The sequence below is a fragment of the Monopterus albus genome, unplaced genomic scaffold (genome assembly GCF_001952655.1).
Source record: "Monopterus albus unplaced genomic scaffold, M_albus_1.0 scaffold70.1, whole genome shotgun sequence".
NCBI classification, from domain to species: domain Eukaryota; kingdom Metazoa; phylum Chordata; class Actinopteri; order Synbranchiformes; family Synbranchidae; genus Monopterus; species Monopterus albus.
Window position 1 is genome coordinate 1,381,023 of NW_018127950.1, and position 23,365 is coordinate 1,404,387.

The 23,365-nt window shown below is 40.8% G+C and overlaps 4 protein-coding genes across 17 annotated transcripts in view; 2 read left to right on the forward strand and 2 right to left on the reverse strand.

Moving 5' to 3' along the window:
- Positions 1-5,079, forward strand: part of ubtf (upstream binding transcription factor) — a 12,084-nt gene extending 7,005 nt beyond the window's left edge. For 4 of the 5 annotated variants that reach the window (XM_020605466.1, XM_020605465.1, XM_020605467.1 and 1 more), the window contains exons 15-21: positions 1,094-1,204; positions 1,301-1,389; positions 1,479-1,668; positions 1,757-1,804; positions 1,919-1,972; positions 2,074-2,187; positions 2,280-5,079. In XM_020605466.1, coding sequence (XP_020461122.1) covers positions 1,094-1,204; positions 1,301-1,389; positions 1,479-1,668; positions 1,757-1,804; positions 1,919-1,972; positions 2,074-2,187; positions 2,280-2,408 — 735 coding nt within the window. In that variant the 3' untranslated portion in view covers positions 2,409-5,079. The remainder of the gene's footprint in view (positions 1-1,093; positions 1,205-1,300; positions 1,390-1,478; positions 1,669-1,756; positions 1,805-1,918; positions 1,973-2,073; positions 2,188-2,279) is intronic. The other variant, XM_020605469.1, reaches the window with a different exon arrangement.
- Positions 5,080-6,273: 1,194 nt separating this feature from the next.
- Positions 6,274-14,658, forward strand: atxn7l3a (ataxin 7 like 3a). 8 transcript variants are annotated; one of them, XM_020605515.1, is made up of 14 exons: positions 6,275-6,484; positions 6,766-6,914; positions 7,010-7,109; positions 7,256-7,388; positions 7,481-7,652; positions 7,753-7,850; positions 7,949-7,971; positions 8,066-8,111; positions 8,401-8,438; positions 8,549-8,617; positions 8,745-8,788; positions 9,432-9,503; positions 12,039-12,175; positions 12,263-14,658. In XM_020605515.1, exons 3-14 carry the CDS (start codon positions 7,059-7,061, stop codon positions 12,460-12,462), a joined length of 1,083 nt encoding a protein of 360 aa, XP_020461171.1. In that variant the 5' UTR covers positions 6,275-6,484; positions 6,766-6,914; positions 7,010-7,058; the 3' UTR covers positions 12,463-14,658. The 8 variants fall into 8 exon arrangements, with proteins under 8 accessions (XP_020461177.1, XP_020461171.1, XP_020461176.1 ...); XM_020605520.1 differs by having other exon boundaries at positions 7,038-7,109; XM_020605519.1 differs by having other exon boundaries at positions 6,872-6,914.
- A 2,189-nt stretch (positions 14,659-16,847) lies between these two features.
- tmub2 (transmembrane and ubiquitin-like domain containing 2) lies at positions 16,848-19,419 on the reverse strand. Of its 2 annotated transcripts, none has more exons than XM_020605538.1 (3): positions 19,280-19,419; positions 18,112-18,716; positions 16,848-17,979 (listed from the first exon to the last, which is right to left on the reverse strand). In XM_020605538.1, the coding sequence occupies exons 2-3, from the start codon at positions 18,699-18,701 to the stop codon at positions 17,586-17,588; spliced, it is 984 nt and encodes a 327-aa protein (XP_020461194.1). In that variant the 5' UTR covers positions 18,702-18,716; positions 19,280-19,419; the 3' UTR covers positions 16,848-17,585. The 2 variants fall into 2 exon arrangements, with proteins under 2 accessions (XP_020461194.1, XP_020461196.1); XM_020605540.1 differs by lacking the exon at positions 19,280-19,419 and adding an exon at positions 19,065-19,167.
- Positions 19,420-19,875: 456 nt separating this feature from the next.
- asb16 (ankyrin repeat and SOCS box containing 16) lies at positions 19,876-23,340 on the reverse strand. Of its 2 annotated transcripts, none has more exons than XM_020605511.1 (7): positions 23,280-23,340; positions 22,147-22,488; positions 21,803-22,070; positions 21,073-21,481; positions 20,874-20,957; positions 20,259-20,369; positions 19,876-20,164 (listed from the first exon to the last, which is right to left on the reverse strand). In XM_020605511.1, the coding sequence occupies exons 2-7, from the start codon at positions 22,481-22,483 to the stop codon at positions 19,979-19,981; spliced, it is 1,395 nt and encodes a 464-aa protein (XP_020461167.1). In that variant the 5' UTR covers positions 22,484-22,488; positions 23,280-23,340; the 3' UTR covers positions 19,876-19,978. The 2 variants fall into 2 exon arrangements, with proteins under 2 accessions (XP_020461167.1, XP_020461168.1); XM_020605512.1 differs by lacking the exon at positions 23,280-23,340 and adding an exon at positions 22,688-23,238.
- Positions 23,341-23,365: the final 25 nt, after the last annotated feature.

The window sequence follows — 23,365 nt, forward strand, 5'->3', positions numbered from 1 at the left end:
CCCGATGCCCATATGGTAGTGTCATCAGCAAATAAAACCACTTTCACTAAATCAGAAACCTTGCATATATCATTAATGTATAGTATAAATAATTTAGGTTCCAAAACAGAACCCTGAGGCACTCCACATACAATGTCCAGCTCACTCGATTGGTATTCACCCAACTTCACAAATTGACGCCGCTGTGTCAAATAACTTCTAATCCAATTCAAAACCAATCCTCTGATCCCATATTTTTCTAACTTGTCCATTAATAATTCATGATTGATTGTGTCAAACATTCAGCATCAAGACTTTATGAACTAGCATTAACGTTATCTACTTGCAGATCTGTCCGTGTACATCCACGCTATATACAACGTGCTGACCTTGGCAATGGCTGTATTCTAACATTAGCTTAGCTAGCCGTACTAGCTTGCTAATAATATATTAGTAGAGGTGGATCTCAGTGATTGACACATTTTGTTAAAAAACAAATGGAGAGAAGGAGCTGTTCACAGAAGGCCTGTCACGTTTTTGTGTGTGTGAGAGAGAGAGAGAAATAGAGCGGGAAACAGACATAGACTCATACTATATCTATGAGCGAATACATTCATATGTATGGCACTACATAATCCCAGCCGGCATTGGGCGAGAGGCGAGTTACACCCTGGACAGGTCGCCAGTCTATCTGATATGTAGACAAACAACCATATACACTCACACAGGCAATTAAGAGTCACAAATCAACCTAAAATGCATGTCTTTGGGAGGAAGCCGGAGTATCCGGAGAGAACCCGCACAGGGAGAACATGCAGACTCCACATAGAAAGTCCCGATGTCACTTCGGGGTTTGAACCTGGAACCTTCTTGTAGTGAGGTGACGGCGCTAACCACCGTGCCACCTGGAACAGAGTCTTCTCATGAAAACTTGTAAAGTCTTTACAGAAGTTTGAAGAGTCTGATATTGAGAATAGAATACGTTTGCAACAGTCATGCTGCTTCTAATAATGAACTGCAGCTGTATTACCTCTATGCTACAAAAAAAAAAAAGAAATCCACAAAGTGGCTTGCTCACCACAGGTGCATTTAATGTGAACCTCTTGTACTGCAGAATGACCGGCCAAAGGCGCAGAAAGCAATGGAAGCAACCTGGAGCACCATGGAGAAAAAAGAGAAGATTATGTGGATCAAAAAGGCAGCAGAGGATCAGAAAAGATATGAGGTCAGAGGCCGTTCCCTGTTTAAGTCCAGTAGAGCTACCTGACATCTGTACATAGTACCAGTGAAACTCAATCACTGACTTTTCTGTCCTTAACAGAGAGACCTGTGTGAGATGCGCTCACCTGCTCCTGCCATAGCCTCAGGGAAGAAGATGAAGTTTGATGGTGAACCCAAAAAACCACCATCGTAAGTTTGCCACTTTGCCTGGGCCGCTTGTTATTTGCAAGCTCCTGAAGACCTGAAGTTCTAATGATTGTTTTCCTGTAACTGTCTAGAAACGGATACCAGAAGTTCTCTCAGGAGATGCTGTCCAACGGAGAGCTGAATCACCTCCCCATGAAAGAGCGGATGGCAGAGATTGGCAGCCGCTGGCAGAGGTTGCCGCTGAAGGACAAGGACCGCTACAAAAAGATTGCTGAGGAGAAGCAGAGGCAGTACAAAGTCCAACTGGAACAGTGGCTTGCTGTAAGGATTGTTTGACATTTGAGGGGAATTAGCTGTCAAATATCCACTAAAAATTTCTTTTCTAACATACACTTCTGCCCATCCATAGAGTTTGTCTCCCCAAGAGAGAAACACTTACAAAGAATATAATTCACAAGTAAGTCTTCTACTGTCATGATTAGCACTGTAGTCTCACGTACTGGAATAGATGTACAGTACCGTCTATAATGTTTGACATATTTAAGAAAATGTTTGTCTCTTGGCATTTCAGAAAAGGAGAAGTACAGCAAAACCAGGAGCCCCAAAAGCAAAGATCAAGAAATCTGTGCGTGACAACACCCATTCCTTATTCTTAATCGTTTGTCAGCTCATAAATCAGCTGTGTGTATGTGGTTAGCCATAACCAATCAAGTTCTCTTCCTACAGGACACAGAGGAGGAGGATGATGAAGATGAGGATGAAGATGATGAGAAAGAGAAGGCTTCCTCTGAGGCAGACTCATCCAGTGAGGAGGATGATGAGGATGATGAAGATGATGATGTCAGTTGACATTTCTTATTGGATGCATATATGGAATAAAGACTTATCATTGATTGTGCTAAGTTTATACTTGGCTTTTTTTTTTTTTTTAGAAGGAAGAGGAGGAGGATGATGATGAGGAGGAGGATGATGATGACGAGGTGGAAGACAAGGAGAACAAGTCCGGGGAGAGCAGCAGCGAGTCGAATTCACAGGGGACGTCAGACTCTGATTCGGACTGAAACGGCCCGGCGTCTACCCAAGACTAACTGAGCGGCGCTGAGCCAAGAGTCCAGGGAGCTCTGCCACTGTGCCAACCCTGCTCTACTCCCACCACCAGAAGGAGTACCTGCATTGCCTCTTTCATTTCCCACTCATCCACTTCATGTTGCTGCACCTGTGACGTGTAGTCATGGAGGGGACCCTGCCCTAATGTTCAGAATCTGTTTCATCCCCTCCCCGGTGTGATAGTCTTCTCACAGCACAGGCCTGCTGACATTATGCCAAAAACCCACCGGTTTTCTGGCTTCAATGTTGATATACAAGTTCAGTGGAGTTTGAATGTGGAGAGTAATGAATACCCTCTGGTGTTTATTTTATTCTTCTGGTAATTAGATGGAGACAGGTGACATGAGTCGTGAACAGACTTCACAGACTCAGAGAACAGTGTGGCAGATCACTTTAGGGAGGGAGGGGGTAATGCAAAATTGCACTCTTCAGAATGCTTCCTTTAATATTTTTTTTTTTCCAGAACATTGTCATATTGTTCTTTATTCTCGATTTGTGATGTTGATTTTATGGTTTAGTTCTTACAGAGGCGGTATTTTTTCAGGAAAAAAAAAATCAAGCCATTTTGGATGTCTTCTTTTGTTGCTGGAAAAATTCACACCCTGTTACTAAAAGACATGGTGCCTATAAAGTGTTCACCCACCCTTCAACTTTTTCATGTTTTACTGTTTGACAACACTGAACCAAAGTGGTAAGGCCTTTTGACACTATTCAACAAAAAAAGGACCCTCTAATACTGCAACACTGATGTCACTATGTGAGTTCACACACATTTTGGGTGTTGTTAGAAATGCAGTTATATTTAAGCAGAATTTTAACTGACATTAGTCTCACCAAACTCTAAGACAGCAGCAAGTGAACTTCCAAAAGGACGTTTTCCTGTAATACCACAAAGAAAAATCACCTTCAAATGTACCTAGGTCAAGTACAAACATAAAACAATACATTCTTCAATATTAATATAAGCACCTTTTGCAGGACTTGCATCCCTGATGCCGTGAGCCTTGGTTTCTAGCAGCTTTGCATTTCCCCTGTTTTTGCAAAACTGCCTGGTTGCAGCAGGGAGACGGGGCTGTGAGTAAACAATAATTTCCGAGTCCTGCATTAATTCTCTATTGAATTTAATTCACTAATGGGCTTCTTCCACCGCCACAGTCTTCTCTAAACAGATTTACATATCCTGTTTTTAAATGGCTGATCTTTCAGGCTATTCTGGGTTTTGAAAACCTTTTTTTTTTGTATCATTCACCTTTGACTAGTTGTTTGGAATATTTCTCAACCAGAGAACTGATTAGAGAGAATTTACGGGTTACACAATATTGATCTTCTTTCAGCTGATGTGACCTATAAAACCAAATGGCTGCACTGGTAAATACTTACATGAGCAACTAAGTTCACTTTGTTTAGATCAACTTAAGATTTGTTTTCACTTTAACATCAGTTTGTGTCAGTGTCAAGAAACCAAGTTCAACCACAAAAAGGTCCAAGGGAGGTGGAATACATCATTAGAAGGGATAATATTTGTTCCCCACATTTATAGCTCCGTTTTTAAAAAGTACGTCAAACAGTTGGTGTAACTTTCTTATTTGAACTGTTGCTTTAAGTTTAATTTACAGTTCATTTGGATTCTTAATAGGTTTTAATTGTGAGCAGCTGTGTTCTGGTCCATAGGAAATTATTTGTAGATGTTGAACCAAAAGGTTTCATCACTTTGGTTTGAAATGTTACTGACTGTAATCCATCTGGGCTTTATTCTGATGCTTATCCAAAAATGAATTGTGCACTTGATGTAAATCTGTCCCTCTGTGTGAGCCTGTGTGCACAGAACTGTGTATATATGAGGGGGTGTGTGTATTTCTTTGCTTAAGTGTGTGACGTTTTTTGCTGTTTTGTTGCATACCATGATGTGACTGCAGCATGCACGTCTGTGCCTGTGTGGGGACGTCATACCAGCACCATGAATGTAGATATTGTTAAATCTTTTATTTTATTTTGTTTTTCTTCCTCCAAAGGTCTTTGGTGATTTTTTTTTTCCTGCTCTGCACTGTCGTGTCATTCATTACCTTACAGTGGACTAATGACGAGACTTCCTGATCGATCATTCTCGATCTACACCTAGATGAGTACGTGGCAACTATTACTAGTAATGGACTGATTGTGACTATTATGAATCACAGACAAACAACCAGCGTGGACTATATAGATACAGTCACTAGGGCAGCGAAAAGCAAAGTGATTGCTCATACTGATTGATAAGGTGATTCAGGGAACTGAGTCGCCGGTTGAATTGGAGCCTAAAAAGAGACTTGTAATTATTTTGTAAATATTGTTTTTGTATCAAGTGCTTATTGTTTTGTTAGTACTTGAATTTAGCAAACCCTCACCTGTGACTTCTGAGGCCAGTGAGTCTTCCACTCACAGGGAGAAGGTTTTGGTTTAAGTCACTTGTTTCAGTTGTTTCTTCTCTCCCTTACGTTGGTTTACAAAAATATCTAAGACAGCAAAGCTTTACAAGTTTGTACTGCTGAATATTTGACAATTTGATGTTTTCTATAGCTGAGGGTGTTCTTATGTCCTTGTAGTTCAAGTATTTGGGCAAATAAAACAAACAAAAAAGATCTTTAACAGTTAGAAACGTGTTATGTTTCAGTGGGAGCTCGAGTCAAGATGATATAACAATGGATGGATCAGCACTTTAGTGTGTGGGAAGAAAAACATATCGCTAAAAGTAAGCTGATAAATCATTTACTGAGCAAACAATGACCAAAATTCACTTACTCTGGCCTATAAAAGATGTGTTTCAGTAAGTTGCAGTGCCAAAATAACTTACTAGGTTGTTTTAACTTCAGTTTGTCTTTGCTGGAATACTACCCATAAACAGATCTGCTGTATGACAATTTAATTAAACAGGAGGCACTGGTTCTTCAATCTTTAAGGGCCTGTGTGCCCATAAAACAATGCAGTGTCTGTGTGTGGCCCCTTGACATAGGTTTAGTCATGACCGAGTAAAGAAAAGCATGATTTTCCTTCTTCAGATTGTTTAATTTGAAGAATTCTTAGGACCTGAATGGATAAAGCTATCCATTATTTCACAACACAAATGTCCTAACAAGAGTTAGAAAAATAAAGATAATTTTGTGCAGAAAAAGAAAATAGCCTAATAGTGGTGCAATTAATGGATGATAATGAAATCATGAAAATAATATGGTGGACTTCTAAAGTTCTAGGGCCTTGAATTTGCCCGCTTTGCATTGTTGGTAATGCAGTCTTGTCAGTTTAGGAAAGACCCTTTCTTGTTTCAGTGTTACAATGTTTTCAAGCACAAAGCCAGCCCCATATAGAAATGTTTTTCCAGGCTGATGTGGAAGAACCTGACTGACCTGCACTGAGCCCTGAACCCAGCCACTTTAAACGTCTTTCGGATGAACTGGAACACAAACAGTGAACATGAGCAAGGCCTAATCAGTGTAGAGCTGTTGTCCATATACTTTTGGCTGCATAGTGTAGTGGTGCTGGTGACCTCATTCAACCGCTTAGGCTCAACAGACCGTTTCCAGATAAAGAGCGAAAATCTGGAGCTCATTTATTGATGTTTTCGGCGGAAGATAAGATAAAGGGCAAGCACGCAGACTGTGCCTTCAAACTAATATAGAGCCAAGTAAATAACGCCTTATTTGCAGCACAAAAGTCTCCTAGCAATCGCAGGCAGGTCTAATATTAGCTAAAAAATAAATCGAACAAGGCTAGCAATATGACAGCTGACTGTATTGAGTGCATTTCTTCAGCTCAGGCTTTTATTTTCCAAGTTAAACCCGGAAGTTGGTTTTATTTTGTGTTTGGTTCAGGTCCGTTGGCCTTATTGGGTGTCAAGTAGGTTTATAACGTTAGCTAAACCTACACTTGCGACAATAAATACTCTAAATGAGGATTTTGTTTTTCTTGTAACATGAAGATGGGTGTACGTGAAACCAACGTTTCGAGTTAACGTGCTTTACGTGGACTGGCTAAGTGATGTTTTCGGCATGACAGTGTAAGAGGAAACAGCTTTTGATGAAATTAAAAACATAGCTAACGTCATTGTAGTGTATCCGAGTATATAGCCTAAAACACGACGCCACACACGCTTTACCTGCATGTCACGGTACGTAAAGGCAGCGGGTCCAGCTAGCAAACGGTAACACTAAGGAGTAATGTTAACATAGCTGATGCTAAAAACAGTGTTCAGCAGTTGTGTTGCTGTCGCATTTTCCCTGTAACTGTTCGGTAGTGATGTTTGTGGTTTATAGTGTAAATAAATACATTTTACCTCAGGTTACCGCACCCGACGCTTTGAGACGTATGTGAACCGCCAGGTTTAGAGTTCAGTTGCAGAGAATTTAAGAAACCCCTTTTAACACTGGTTTCTTCTCTGCAACAGAACTAAGGCAGATCTGCAACAAATACTGAAAGCTACATTAAAAGTAAGTACTACGGCATCAAGCTCCGATCGGATTTGTTACCATTTCATTGCTTTTTTTGTGATTGCAGTCTTGTTTTCTGTGCTCTGAATCCTCAGCTCATCATCTTTTTACCTTGCTACCAAGATTTCTCATACAGACTTTCAAATGAAAATGGAGGATATGCCCCTGTCAGGCCCAGACAACACCAAGCTGGAGGTGAGTGAACAGGGAAGAAACTGATAAATAGATTTTTGCATCCTTACTTTAATTGTCTCTCACATACACAGTATGTCTTTCATTTGCTTTAATGTGCACTCTAGATTACATTGGGTGTTAAACCATCTTATTATCTTGTTTCCTAGGCCTTGGTCCATGACATATACTCTGAGCTGGTAGAAGATGCCTGTTTGGGCCTGTGCTTTGAGGTACATCGTGCTGTGAAACAGGGCTATTTCTTCTTGGATGAAACGGACCAAGAAAGCATGAAGGAGTTTGGTTGGTGCTATGGCTTTTCTTCCAGTCTACTGGTCTTTTGTCTTTTTCTTTGGTGCATTTGCTTACTGTTTGTCATCTGTTCATGCTTATAGAAATTGTGGATCAGCCAGGAGTGGACATATTTGGGCAAGTGTACAATCAGTGGAAGAACAAAGAGTGTGAGTGTCCCAACTGCAAAAGATTGATAGCAGCTTCTCGCTTCGCCCCGCACTTGGAGAAATGTCTCGGCATGGGACGCAACAGCAGTCGTATCGCCAGCCGCAGGTCTGTCAGTAAAGGTCATTCAGGACTGTTTGTTGCCCTGATCCAATAAATGTATGTGTGGACATGTGTTCAGATTGTTTTTTTTTTTGCCTTTAAATAGACTAGCCAGCAATAATAACACGAGCAAATCAGAGAGTGATCAGGAAGACAACGATGACCTTAATGATAATGACTGGTCATATGGAGCAGAAAAGAAAGGTGAGCACTTGAAATTTACCACCTGTGCAGAGAGAATTATTAAGTAACCCTCTGAATTGCTTTCATAAAACAACAAACTTATTGTTTCCTTTTTACAGCCAAAAAGAGAAAGTCCGATAAGGTATTTAAGTTTGCATTTGCACACAGCATCGGTCATTTTATACGTATGGTTTAATTTGTATAATGAGGTTATTTTACTCTGACTCTTTGTGCAGAGTCAGAATTCCCCACGAAGATCCAAATCTCTTAAACACAAAAATGGTGAGTCTATCAGGTCTTTATTTATACAAGGGGAAACCTCTTGAGAGCATGGGATCCTTGTTTATGGGGGGAAACAAATATATGATCAAATGCATGTTAGTTTTCAAACATGTAGCTTGGGAAGGTTGGAAACCCTCCTGGTTGTGATTGAAATGATTAGCACTGAGATCATTGTTTTTTTGATATATGGCCATGTCTACATGCATTATGTTTTGCTGTTTTTGATTGAGTTTTAATGGTTTTATTGATGGATGTGTCAGAAGTAAAAAAAAGACTGATGTTTCTTCAGGTGAGCTTGGGAGCAGCATCAGTGCAGAGGCCTACAAGGTGATGAGTCTTTTCTTTGGTCATGTTGCCTGTTGGAACACAAATGTCTTCCATTTTGTATTTTAAACACACCAACAGTATTGAGAATAAGTTTTTGGTTTGTCGTACAGTACAGCTATAACACTGGGATCAGCTATGAAACACTGGGCCCTGATGAAGTCCGGTCCCTTTTAACAACGGTGAGCAGCTTTCATTAATCCACCTCCATGCAGATCTTCTTACTGTGTTTTTCTCTGTAGAAACTGTCAATACTACTGTTTTTCATTCTACACATTTTTAGTATTAAGGTAGTGTTTGTCTCTACAGCAATGTGGGGTGATCTCTGAGCACACCAAGAAGATGTGTACCAGGTAATTGCTGTGTAAACCACTGGCACACACAGTAGATAAACTAGTAATAAAACGCCTTCACTCTGCTTTTGTGTAGCTAATATCTGGGGATAATGCAGGATAGACTCAGGTGTTATTTAGTCTGAATTCTAAAGGTTTTTGTCCTTTAGCTTGGCCCTTTGTGAAGCTTGGTCATGAAAACCTTTTCATTACTAAACCACTTAGAAATGTTGTCTGACACTGAACGTGATGGCTGCATGTAAATCTGGAATCATGATCAGTTTCATTATGGTATTTATGAAAATGATCATGTATGTTGGGACTAATTTAAGGGGAACACAAGTGGCAACTTGGTATGACATTTATCAGATTTTGTTTTGGACCAGTGATTGACTTATTCACATAAACCAAAACAGTAAATATTGAAAAGATCTCAGAAGCAACAAGAGATTACAAACAAAGATGTTTTATTTGGACCCTGTTAGTGACCGACCTCTAACATTTCGTAACCTTTAAGACCTCTTATTGGTCACTGACTTTGTCTGAAGCATTCCATCCCATTTCCCTCCCTGTGACTGTAGTTAGAACGTCTGTCCTGAAGCTGTGTGGCGGCCGTGGGCAGCCGTCAGTCAGGGATGTATAATGCCACCTTGTGTCCCACCAGGTCTCAGCGATGTCCCCAGCACACGGACGAACAGAGGAGGGCTGTCAGGGTGTTCCTCCTGGGGCCATCCGCGTGAGTGTGCCCTGTCCCCTTCCTCACCCTCCCCATCCCCTACAAGTGTACTTAACAAAAGTCTTGTTTGAATGAATGTTGTGACCTTCATGGTGTAGGTGTTTGCCGATATAGTTCACCGTTTTCTAATCAGGCTGCCTTTGCCAGAGACAGGGACAGAACAGTGCTGCTGGTCAGTGTTGTGAATACTCTGGTACATGGGTTTCTTCTCTGCAAGTAGCAGGTTTTGACAAAGGCAGAGCTGTGAGTGTTTTCCAACACAAGGGTTAACTGAATATTACACTGCAGCTGATGGGGCACTGTGTGTTTTGTGATGTTTTATTATAAATTTTATTTTATTTTTATTATTATCAAAGGCAACAAAGGTGAATAGATGACACCATTAATACAACTTGTGTGGTTGTACTTGCACAATTTGTGCAGGCAACTTATGCAACCTAACAAGTTAATCTTTTGGCAGTAGATGTCATATTGCATTTTAAACTTTTACAAATGATGATCAGTATTAATTCCTAAGTTTAGATTATTGTATGGTTGAATTTCAAGTGTATATTGCAGTATATACTAACAATTACAATAACATGACTTTGTGGTTTATCACAAAAATAAACTGCATGTATTGACACTGACAAATTTTGACAGACTTCTCAGCAGCATCTTGCTCTGTAGTATCATATTTAGCAGTTGGCTTAATGGGAACCAGGAAACAGGTTGTCCAGTAACACCAAAACAGTCCAAAGTGATGACATGTCAAACATTGTTATCAAAGATGGAAGATAATCAGTCATTTTATGTCCTGTTTTTTTTTCTGCTAGAATTTTTGCTGTGATTGCAGGACAATAGAATCCGTATTTAAAGAAAATGTCAATCCACCCATACACCTCCTACATAGTGGTGTTTGATAATAGTAGCATTAAGTAGTCTTGATTGTCACAGAGCGAGATTTGATCTCTCAGTCCAAATTCCACACAGACTATAAACAATCCATGAAATATACTCTTGGTCACATTTACACATACATTCATGTCCGTATCTGTATTCCAGCTCACATTTAGACCACCTTGGCTAAAAGTGTTGGTGCCCTCCCACTTTGTTGTGCATTTGTTTGAGGCAGTCTCTTTTTGAACAAACTCCTCCTGTTCTCTCTGGTTTGATTGTTGTGAGTTTAGCTCTTTGTATAAAGTTTCAGTTGGAGAAAGCTCAAGACTCATAGCGGGCCACAGCTCTCTGATACTGGGCGGTACGTTTCACTCCAGAATGCCCCGATAGTCTTCTGATTTCATCATGACCTACACAGATTCAAGGCACCATGTGCCAGAAGCAGCGCGTCAACTTCGTAACATAACTGAGCAGCCTCCATGTTTCACAGTGGGGATGGTGCTCTTTGAAAACTTAATTAGTTTTTTGATGAACATAGAGCTGATTTACAGTAACCACAAAGCTCACATGTAGTTCCATCTGTCCAAAGGACATTCTCCCAGAAGCACTGTAGCCTGTCAGCATGTATGCTAACAAACTCCGTTCAGTTTTTTTGTTAATGTTTCAAAAGTGGACTCTTCCTGGTTCTTTTCCACAGACCCCGCTTTCATTAAGAACTCCTTGTATGGTGCCACAGGACACTGTTGTAGCTTGATCTTGGATTTCAGCTTGCATCTGTCCTGAAGTTCTTTTACCACAATTGAAACAATCCTTCTGTTCAGTCAGGGGTCAATTTTTATCTTGCAGCTGCATCCAGGGAGGTTAACTACGGTACCATGGATTTTAAACTTCCTAATAACATTAGCAGCTGTTGTCCCAGGAATATCACACTGCTTGGAGACAGTCTTTGACCGTGCTGGGAAAATATTTCCTCCTTTATCTCCTCAGATAGCTCTCTTCTTGATCTTGTTCATGTCCAGTGTGGTCACACACTGATATCAAAAAGCACAATGAGGACTTTACTTCACTTAAATAGGCTGAATGACTTATAAGATTAAAGATGTGATGCTGATTAAAGACCACAGTCTGCCTGAAATATCACCACAATCCACTTATTTATCAACACTTCTAGGGGATAATAATAACCAATAATTGTGTTCCAGTTTAGCTTTGATTTTACATACTGTCCCAACTTTTTCTGATCCGGGGTTGTAAACAGGAATGAACACATTTGCAAAGCCAAAACCAGAAAAGCTTGGAAATTTTTAATTTGAAAATGTGCTGAAGCAATGAAATGGTTATCAAAATATAGTGGCCAATTAAGGTTTGTGTATAGACTAAGTTATGAGTTGACTAGTTGTTCAAGTTCAACAGACAATTCATTATTTCTTATGTAAGATAAACGGAAAGCTTAAATCAGATAAGTCGTATTGGTCGCTGTCCTGCAACTGTTCTTTTTGTTCTAGAGAGCTGATAAAAATCTGACTGCTCTGTACATTTGTTTCCTCATATTTAATAGAACAGATGTGTCGAAACTAATTGGACGGTGTTATTACTTTGGGTTCAGAGTTCTGCCAGTCTAACAATGTGCGACTGTGTCCTGGTTTCATGTACTAGGCCGTTGCTGCCCAGTGCAGACACAGCAGTGGACAACGACAGCTTTGACATTCCAGACGGACAGACCCTGCTGAGCCGCCTGCAGTGGGAAGACTCCCCTGATATCTCACCCACTGACTCTGCCTCATCTAAAGCCAGTAAGGAAATACTATGGGCTACACTGAAAGTCATTTATTGATAACACTTGTAGACATTTGGTAGATTAATTGGTCTTCTTCTCTCAGGCACCAACCATTCCGATTCTAGGAGGCCCAAGAAAAAGAAGAGGACATCTCTTTGTTTGAACAGTGGGGGAGGTGGAGGTGGAGGTGGAAGTCTGAGCGGAAGCAGCAGTTCTCAGAGTAATATCAGTTTGGTGACCAAAAAAAAGAGGCCCAAAGTGTCTGCACCCTCTATTTCCAGTATCTACGATGACTTAAACTAACATAAACCTTGTTGTTCATCAGAGTACCCCCTTTCATATAAGTATTTAAAGGCCTGAACAGGATGGGATTAAACTTAACTTGACTCAGTCGCCCATGATGAGTAAGGCACCTGTATTTTAATGAAGATTTCTCCTTCTCTATCGTAAACACACTCAATAATGTTTAACAAAAGTTTGGTCACAGAGTCAAATCAGAGGATCTGTGGGTACTTAACAGGGAAATTCAGTTTAAAAACAAAGCTTCCAGTAACTTTGGATAGTTCAGTCAACACTAACAGCAGCTTTCACCCTAAGATGAAAATCAGGGTGACGCTTTTTGTCGTTGGTCCTTTGAAACTGCATTGGTAACTAATTGTGGGTTGTCTGAAATTTAGTTTGAGCCATTTCATTATAACAAGTTTTACATGAAAGGAAGGCATCTATTTTAGTATACACAGTTATACTAGTAGACCATCTCTCCCTTGGAGAAGAGGTTATAAATGTGTGACCATATTCTTAAAAAAATAGTAATAATAACTTGAAAGGTCACCGAATGCCGCCTCTTATTGCTAGTTCAGGCAATCCTGGCAAAAAGCTCCATCTAGTAGCACTGTTTTTGTCGACAAGTCCCTCAGCCCCGTCTAATTAATTTGCATATTTAGATATAGGTGTAAATGCAAAGACCCGTCTGTCATAATCGTAACATTTCCATAGATAGGACACAAGTTAAAACGCCATCATCACATTCTCTGTTTCTGCCATTCAGCTAAAGTAGAGCCTTGTTTCAAATTCACAAATCAAAACTGTACAATATGATTAATATCGGTGTTATGCGGGAAACAGCCCTTAAAAATACACCATTAATGGCCTTTTGGCATGACATACCAGGAAACCCACAGGTGTAATTAATGTCATTGTTAAGGGCTGCACTGCATTTAGCTTTCCTAGTTTCAGAGCTCTGCCATTCTGCAAGCTTGCCCACTGACAGGTTTATTGATACACTTAAATGTAATACAGCCATTATTAAAGGTATTGATTACACCTGTGCGTCCCCTACTGTGATGAGCTCAAATGTTTGCTCTGGAAAATGCCCATTTCATAATTTCTGGAAATACATACCGAACCGGGTGTGTACAAAACTTCAGGATGTCCCTAAACATCTAAATTCCTGGTATTTTCTTCCTAAACTCCCTGTTCAAAGTTGAAGAACCTTTACTCTCCCAGTCAGAAAAGGCTTGTTGTCTGCTCCAAATAGGATGTAAAGATTAGGAGGGAAAAGTCGTGGCTTTGTAAAACTTTCCTGTATCCAGTCCCTGTTTTTAGACTTTGTTCATTTAAATGCAGTTGTGATGAGATGAGGACTTTAAACTGCTTTCAGTTCAGCACTTGACACATCTACTGGAGTACTCATCAGTGGCTTTTTAATTCTGGCATTGTATTGCACATTTGTGTGAGTGTGTCTGTATGCTGACTTAAAGTCAGTGTGAACGTCACTTTTTTATGTGTAGTGTGTGTGTGTGTGTGTGTGAGATCAGAGGATGTGTTTAGTCATTTATATTTTCACAGAACTATGCATCCGAGAATGTGACATTTTTGTGACGGTATGTGCACCGTTTTAAATATTTACCTCTTTTTGTTTACATCAATAGTATATTAAAATTTTTATTAGTTACTGCTTATGACGTGATACTGTGTGTACAGTCATGGCCAAAAATATTTCTCTCAGATAATGCAGCACTTCTTCTAGGAAAATTGTTGCAATCACAAAATCTTTGGTATTCTCATGTTTATTTCTTTTGCTTGCATTGGAACAACATAAAAAAAGGAAAACAAATCTGATGCATTCCACAGAGAACTCTTAAAAATGGACAAAATAACTGAAATCAGTCTCTTACTATAAGCATCAGCACGTTTCTTACACCTCTTCTTTCCCCCATTCAAACAATCCTTGGTTACAATCCATCATCTATTTTTCTCTTTCGTCCACGTCCAGGGAGATTAGCTCCAGCACCATGGGCAGTAATCTTCTTGACCATGTTGCACACAGTGGACACAGGACCAGCCAGATCTCTGGAGACGGACTTGTAGCCTTGAGATTGGCCAGGATTTTCCACTATTGTGGTTTTCACATCCTCAGACAATCCTTTGCTCTTCTTTCTTTTCTTCATTCTCAAGGTGGTCCACACAACACAAAGGTTGAGTCAATGTTTCTCCTTTTTAACTGGTTGTCAGTGTGATTTCTATGTTGCCAGCACCTGTTGGTTGCTACGGGTGAGTTTCACCACAAATTAAAGGAGCATCACCTGCTTGAAATACAACTATTTCTGATTATTTTGAAAAGGTGTCAATAATTCTGTCCAGTCCATGTTTGGAGTTCACTGTGGAATGAATCAGACTTGGCTTTCTCTGCTTTTTGCATCTTTCCACTGCAAAGAAAAGAAATAAACATGAGAATACCAAGTCATTTTTAATTGCAACAATCTTCTGGGAGACGTGGTGTGTTATCGGACAGAAATGCAGGAGGACAGATGTTTTTGGCCATGACTACATTATTTGGGTGTTTTGATCATTGATGAGCCACCGGGCTGGTAGGGCACATGTACAGTGTGTGTATGTGTGACGTGTGAGATGCAGATTGAATCGTGATTCTAACAACTTTATTTCTTCAGTACCAGATTGTCTCGTGTATTTTACTCGTTCTACGTGCAAGTAGAACTGTGACGCAGTCCTGCTTGTCATCCATAATGAGTGATAAGTATTGTATGAGTGTAACCAATGTCTGGTGTAAAAGTTTTAAGATACATTATGTGCATAAGAGCACCAATCTTATAATTGCAACCTTTTGCTGTTGGTGTCCTAGAAAAGTGTTTTTACTTTTTTTCCCCTATAATTTGGCTTTAGAAACCTAAAGACTTTACTGTTGTTGATGTTTTTGTAGACTCAGAAGTGTGTCGTAAAACTGTAAACTTAAGGACTGTACATAATTATTTGTGGGGGTTGGAAAAGTCAGAGTTGTTTTGTATTTGCTTGGTGTCTTTACTAAAGGGGGTTGGTCTAAAATTTTTTGGAGAGAACCACTTTTTTTTTATTTTTTTACCCACATTCTTATTTCATTCTTTTCATGAGATATAAAGTTATATTAAAAGCCACAAAGATGCTATTATATGATACACAGAGGACGGTAGCATCTCTGTCATGGATTTACAGTGCTTTCCTCATCAAAATCAACTAACTAGTACATCCAGTATGTCAGTTTTGAGGAACAGATTAGATCCAAGGGATGGGTTGATAGAATTTTAAGGGTTTAAGATACTCCACCGTAGCATAGCGCTCCTGTAGAACTGTTGTAATCATGATGGACAGTTCTTTTAAAAATAAAAACACCAGATCAAAATTGATGAAGCAGAACCAGAGATATGATCTTTCATCTATTCCATGCATTTTTTTTTTCCACTTATAAAAATAGTTGCCTAAGTTACCCAGAATGCAGCTCAGTCACAGGCGTGTTATGCTGCCAGTTTGTCAGATTTCTTGTGGCTCCCTGTGGAGACACAAAAGCCTTTATACAAGTCCCATGCATTAGTACTCCCCAAGACCTGTAAATAACCTTTGATGTGTAAAATCAGTGCGGCTCCTCTTTAGGCATATCAGCCTATAGCGGAATCACATACAGTTCTTACCCGTTTTGATTTTATTTATTTTTTTTTTAATCCCCTTATCACAGTGCTCAAGTCTCTCAGCAACCACAGAGCTGCAGCCTGAGCCTGCTTCACTCATACAGGCTGGAAAACCTCTCTCTCTAGCAGCTATTAATATTTTGCTTTGAGATTCTAGGGGAAGGGTGTTGCAGTTTTACCTGTAGATAATATTGATATCCAACTGGGGAAGGCCCTGGTTTTTATAAAAATGTAGAATTAAATGCTCCTCCCCATCCAAATCTTATTTGTACAGCCCCCTCAGCTTTGTTCTACATCATGAAAATGACAATCTGTCAGAGCCCGGTATGTTTTTAATACATTTTCACTAACTGCCCTTTGGAATTGTTTCTATTGAAGTCTCGTGATGTGCACTAAAGATAAATTAACCATTATCGAGATACTCTAGTAGCTATAATTGATTGATTGATGATTTTCCAGCCACTTTCTATGAATGAAGCTAAATTCTACTGATATTCTCTTGTGGCTCATTGTGGATCTGTACGAGCGCAGTGACAAAGAATGCAATGTTATGTTTCCAGTAATGTTTCATCTGCAAGCACATGTGCAAATGACTTGTATCTGAACATAATGTGATACATAGGTTATTTTACTTGACTACCATGCATACTGATGTTTGTACAGTATACAAATAAATACAAACTGTACCAGGAGATTCAGTTCTTCACCAACAGGCACTGAAACAATTTTGATTTGAAATGCTTTAATTTGAGACATGAAGCCAGAGCAGTATAGCACAATCAGGAGGATTGAACTTCTCCCTCCAAATCTTTGGAGCACTAGATGCAGTTTCATCTGATCCCTCGTGTTTCAATTTACAGAAAATGATATTTACAATATCTTACAAAAAAATGTAAATTTGATGTCTGATTATTTACACTCAACCTATTTCTATAGAGCAACATTGTTTAGCAAAGAAAAACAAAACTGACATGATAAGCCTAGCACGGACAATCTGTACAGTTTATATTTGGCTACGAAAGAGCTTGATTAATAATAATAATGTTAAAGAGTTAACTGGCACACAGCAGTGCGTGGTTCCAAACGATTTTACATTTTGAAATCTAACAGTAAAATTTATTTAACAGAAAAACAGGAAAGCCTCTTCAGTGACTAAGAAGACAAGGTAAATTGTGTTTGAAGAGAAGCTAAATAATGGGTTCTTGTTAAGCTGAACATAACTCACTGTGGATTGTTATGCACCCCTCATATACTACATATACATTCGCTCATCTTTTTTGTTTTTTTTTATCTCAGTACATGCACAAACAGGCTCACCTCGCACACTGAAAGTGCCCAATCAGCTGTGGCACCTGCACTGCGGCCTGTTCCAATTAGTCCGTCTCACTGGCCGCTCACCCGCTGTTGTAGTTACTTTTATTTGCCACATAACAGTCAGCTGTAAGCGTGTGACCTCTTTGTGCTTTCTCAGCGGCTGTGCATCCCAAATATCAGTAAGCTGAAGAACACAGTGACTCCCACGAGGGAGACGGTCGCAGGGGCGGTGAAGAACTGCCTGTAGTTGATGCGAAAGTACCACACCACAGCCAGTACCAGCACAAACACGGGCACCACCAGGCTGCTGGTGCTAATGGCCACACCTGCAGCCCTGAATCCTCCGGAAAACCCAGACCCGACTCCTGCTCCGGCCCCAGGCTGAACCCCGTCCTCTGGACTGGCCTCATGCAGGGCCTGGGAGATGTGGCAGTGGATCACGCTGTTGTGGGTGATGTTTAGGGATAACAGAGTCTTCCCTGGATCCTGCAGCAACTGGCCTTGGTAGATCAGTTTTATTTGATGCTCCCGACCTGAGAAGTATTTACTGGAGGAGACAAGAAGAAGAGCTCTTTAAAAAAGATGTTTTGGGAGACACTTTGTTGAGAACTAGATGCAGAGATCTTTAACAATCTTTGCAGGTGGTGTGTAATTAGATGCTTAGTGTTGCTCTACTAACCTTTTCAGTACTCCTACTGTATCCAGTGGTTCTACAACAGCTACCTCCTCTGTGTCATTTAAAAACTTCAGACGGACAGAAATAGCAGTTGTAGTAGTAGTGCTGGGGTAGATGGTGCTGGCCAAAACCGGGATATGTTCTATAGCCCTTTTATCTTCCTCCTCCAGCTCTTCCTCATCATCAGCCTCATCATCCTCTTCATCAGAAGTGTGCAGCCTTCCAGCTTGTGGTGGTTTGCTCTGTATGTCCAGCTGCAGATCCGTCCTGAAACCCTCAGCTCCCTCACTCTCTCCTCCCCCACTCCCCGCTTCGCCATCGTCCGGCTTGTTTTCCTGCGAGGGTGCGGGAATCTGCTGTTCAGGGGCGTCGGTGCTGGGAGACCCTCCGCTGTAGCTGTCATGGCCTCCCAGTCCGATGAGAGAGGCGTGAGCGCCCATAGTGAGGATGGTGCCCAGAATGTGGTCTCTCCGATCGGCCACATGAGTGGACAGCCAAGCCAAGACGAGAGCCAGGACCAGGAGCAGTGCACCCCCTGCTGCTGTCACCTCATCCTCCACGCCATCCAACATGGTCAGTGCACACACTGCCATCTCTGCCCTCCAAACCTAGGGAAGACACCAACAAGTCTGGTTTAATAATACAGCACTTCCACTAACATGACAGAGCTGGGCCACATTATACACTCAGTTGCCAGTTTATTAGGTACAGTAGGGCCAAAATTAATGCAGTCGAACAGGAAAAGCTCCCTTTATGAATCATATCTTTGCTCAAACTGCTTTAGCGAGGTGTCTATTCACTCGTCCAAATGGTGCATACGGCGTTAGATGTTTTAACTGCAAACATGACTGCTGGCGTTAAAAAGTAGTATTTTAATTAGATATTATACAGACAATTCATTATGTTTTTTTTGTTTGAAAGTTTCTTTGCATTCGCCATTAGACTCGATATTCAACCTTTTAGACAATATGAAAGCCAGGCTGCGGTGCTGATAAATGTTTTCTTTTAGCCTGCCGTTTCTACCGAAGAAGAGCGATAGCACGCTAAGTTAGCTTGCTGGTCTAGCTTGTTATTTGGGGGAAAAACAGCACCGCCTGTTTACGACTCTCACACGCTCGGTTTGATGTGAACGTGTAAGGTCATTTGCTGTCCAGACATCATTTGATATTACCTGTCAGCTGTGAAATCAGAGCATGTCTGAAGACGAAGCTAAACGCTAGTTAGCAGCTACTCCTTAAAAACCACATAATAAACAGCGAGAGGAAGAGACGTCATCACCGCGCGGTAGGGGCGCTTGTTTCAGAAACGGGTCAGCCGCAGGCGGCTACTCCTGATCCCATAATAACTCTTCATAAGTTATAATATAATGTGTGCATGTACTAAGCCAGTGTTTTAAGGTTGAGTGGAAATATATTCTGTAAGTGCACACTGCTTACAAGATTAAATACAAAATAATCTTTCATGCACATTCTGGCCAAATTTAAGCCTATATATTTAAAAAAAATTTTAAAGGGCCCGTGACATGCTTTTCCTTGTTTTCTGATTTATCTACAATATTAAAATGGTTAATTTTAAGGAATTAACTTAATAATTTAATTGATAATTTTAATAATAATTTCCTTTCAATTAAAAGGAACTTTTAAATGAAAAATAATCTCTCAGGTAGTAAAGTTGTTTATTGTTTTTTCCCCAGTAACTCCACACACAAAAATGTTTTTTTATTACATTGTCCAAACAACAGATCATTATTATTAAAATTACGTCAAAGTTAACAAAAAAACGTGTTAGTTTATAAAATAAAATCTGAGAAAAGTAATATTTTTTTTAGACAGTGTTTATAAAGAGGCATCATCCTGTTAGACGATGTATGTCACTGGAGAGTCCCATCATTACACAACAGCAGATAATCCCTCACATAGCTGGGAATGTCCAGTTTACTGACTGCTGAGTAACACTGGGCTCCGAAGCGCAGACGTAAAGCACATCGACAGAGATGCTGCAGAGAGCGAGGCTGACCACTCCGCTGGTGCACCAAGTCGAAGAAAAGTCGGTGTGCCTGGGTCAGGGAGGGAGAAACAGAACCTCTAGTCCATGGGGCAGTGTGGTGAAGAACAAGTGAAAGCTATGATTTAATATTGCAGACAGCTCACCTCATATATCTCAGTAGACAGAGAGTCCATCCATTCACAGTGAGGAATAGATGTGTACGAGTTCAGCATCACCTCCAGAGTAGCAGGAGAGCGGACACATAGCTTGAACATCTGGAGTCAGGAAAGAAAGAAGTGTTAAAAAAAAAAGGCGGCCCATTTGAATTGTAACTGTAATTTCTGCTTCCCCAGGAATTGCAGCACAGTAGAATGCTTCTTTAACATTTCTATTTTATTACATGAGAAAATCATTTTTTTCTCATTAGATGCTTCCTCCTGATTTTGATATGAACTTTTATTTAATTTTAGTGTGAAGTTTATCATTTTTTGACACCATGTTTAAAATTGGCTCCTGTTTTGATTGGTTGTTACAGCCTGTAGCTTTAGACTAGGCTAACAAGGGTCTGTGGCATAAACCTTGTAGCTCAGTGCTGACAGTGTGCAGGGATCTGTTGATCACTCCCTTCTTTTACATAACTGCCCACCAAGACACACCTGGTGGGTATCTGCTAAAACCTAATTTTACATGTTCCTGTCTCTTTCCAACATCCTGTATCTATAGTATTTTTTTTTTATACATTCTAGTTACCACACTCTCTCGGTCTGGTTTTACCACACCTTTGGTGAAACAGGCTTGGCTCCGTAGTTCAGAAGTGACCGTGCTATTGCCTCAGATTGCTGTTCAGGGTAATCTTCAACCACCTTAAGAAACAAGGAGAAACACCTTCATCGCAACCTGAGCTAAAATGTGTCTCTCTATTTAGTGCCTACCTTTCTAGTTCCCCCCTTTAAAAAAAAAAATCCATAAATTTACTACCTGTAACAGACAGTCCATTGGTGTGTATTCTGCACAGTTGGCAACCTCAGCCTTTGCTCCATGCTTCAAGAGGACATCTACAATCCTGGGGCTGCAGTTTGCACAGGCGTTGTGCAAGGGGCTGTGCTGCTTCCTGCCTGCAGTTCTGGGGTTTGCTCCTGCATCCAGCAGCTTTTGAATCACACGTAAATAACGACCAGCCTCAGATGGCCTATCGGCTCCAGCGCATGCAGCATTCAAAGGGGTCTCTCCTTCTTGGTTTGTAGCTAAAACATCTGCACCGTGGCTCAGAAAGAGCTCCACATGCTCCTCTAGGCCTCGACGAGCGGCAATGTGGAGAGGTGTAAGCCGTGACTCCCCCATCCTTACATTAATGTCTGCACCTCCTTCTAATAACAGCTCAGCACACCTGGACCAAAATGTGCACAAATTACTGATGACACCATGCAAAAGCATCAGTATCTACTGTAGATGGCAAAAACATCTGTCTTATACAGCATCATTTCACTCTTGGTTTTAAAAGAAGTAGGCCACTGCTGTTTCAGCTTTTTAGGAAAAATAGTATTTTCTTACATTTATGGCAAGCTTTTTGTGCTTTTTCCATAAATTAAAGAACATTAAGATGAAACAACTTTATTTCCCTTGTTGCAAAAACTAACCTAACAGTCAATATAATATTGTACTTAATGAATAATACAGATGGCTATTTTTTAGCTCTTTTAGCACTCACTGGAATGACTGGGCACAGGAGCAGAGGTGAAGAGGAGCACTGCCATCTGCAGCTAACAGTTCAGGATCTGCTCCATGAGAAAGCAGCAGCTGGACGCAGACAGCATGGCCACCTGCACAGGCATCATGGAGGGCGGTGCTGCCTCCAGGGTCAGCGTTCACCTCAGCTCCACGAAACAGGAGCTCCTCCACACAACCTGTGTGTCCTCGGCTGGCAGCCAGGCGAAGGGCTGAGGTTTGTTTTATCTTGGAGCTAAGTGTCCACATCCCTGACGGAGGAACAATAAGATTGTCAGATATTATTAGTTTTTATGGAGGATGATAAGAAAGTCTTAAAAGCCATACCCATCTCTGGAGTCCACACCATCTCGTCATGCACTGTCTCCATCAGGGCATTGACCATTGCAGGGTCTTTCAGCACCGCATACACCCCTTTCATGTCTCCACACATGAAAGTGTTGTGAATGGCTGTGTCTCTGCACCGGACCTGGGGTGGAGGGGCCCGGACCTCCTGGAGTCGCTGCTGCCTGGGAGGAGGCCTGGGAGCCCGGGGCAGTGGGGTCCTGCTCATGGCTCTCCTGTGAGCCAATGCTCGCCGAGCATCCTCCCATTCTTGATACTGCTGCTCCAGTCTCAGAGCGCGCAGTGAGGTAGAAGAAAATGGAAACGTGTCTTTTGACATAGTACCTTAAGGTCAGTCCAAGAAAAATTAAAAATCAATTGACAGTTTTTTTTAAAGACATCAGTTTAGAAAATAAATGATTTTATGCCATGGTCCTGTTTCCTTTGAGCTGGAAGTGCATACGTTAATTTCCCTAAAGCATGCGAGTCTTCCCTCAGACACACTGGGCAGCGTGGTTACAGAAAGGTCACAGCGTTTACTTACCCTTCAGTGGAAAGGCTGTGAGTCACAGGGGTCCCAGCAGAAATCAAGCAAAAGCTTTCATAATTTTAAATCAATCGTGTCTCCCTTTTAACATAAACTACAACAAATCGACCTCCACATTAAAAGCCCTTTCTTTGTGCTCTGGGTCACAAGATAGTTTCAATTTCAACAGTTTATTAATAGATCGGAATGCAAGCTGATACTTGTTTTATCCAGAATGAACACGAGGTGACAGTGTTGATCCGGTGTTTATCTCCCTCAACCAGTCATGTAAACCAAAGAACAAAGAAATGTAGAGAGATTCTATGTCCTAACCCAGTTTACAGAGGACGTGGGGAAGTATGATAAATGTGAATTAGGTATCACCACATTTTAATTGAAGATCACAACACGTGTATGTATGGTATTGTAGTGGTGCGACTTCTTAGCATGCATGATGCATTCGCTGTGGAAGCGCTGACTGGGGTGCAGCCATAGGCGAACCGATAAACCACAGCCATGAACTTAACAGTATACACATTCAACACAAGATCACTAGAAAGTACAGTGAATACGGTGTAGCATAGCTAAAATCAAACCAAAATGAAGCTACCTTAGTGCGCGGACGGTTGTGGTGAGGAGTGAATCCTCTTGCTCTGTTTTAGCAATCTTTGTAGTATCCATGTCTTACGTCATTAC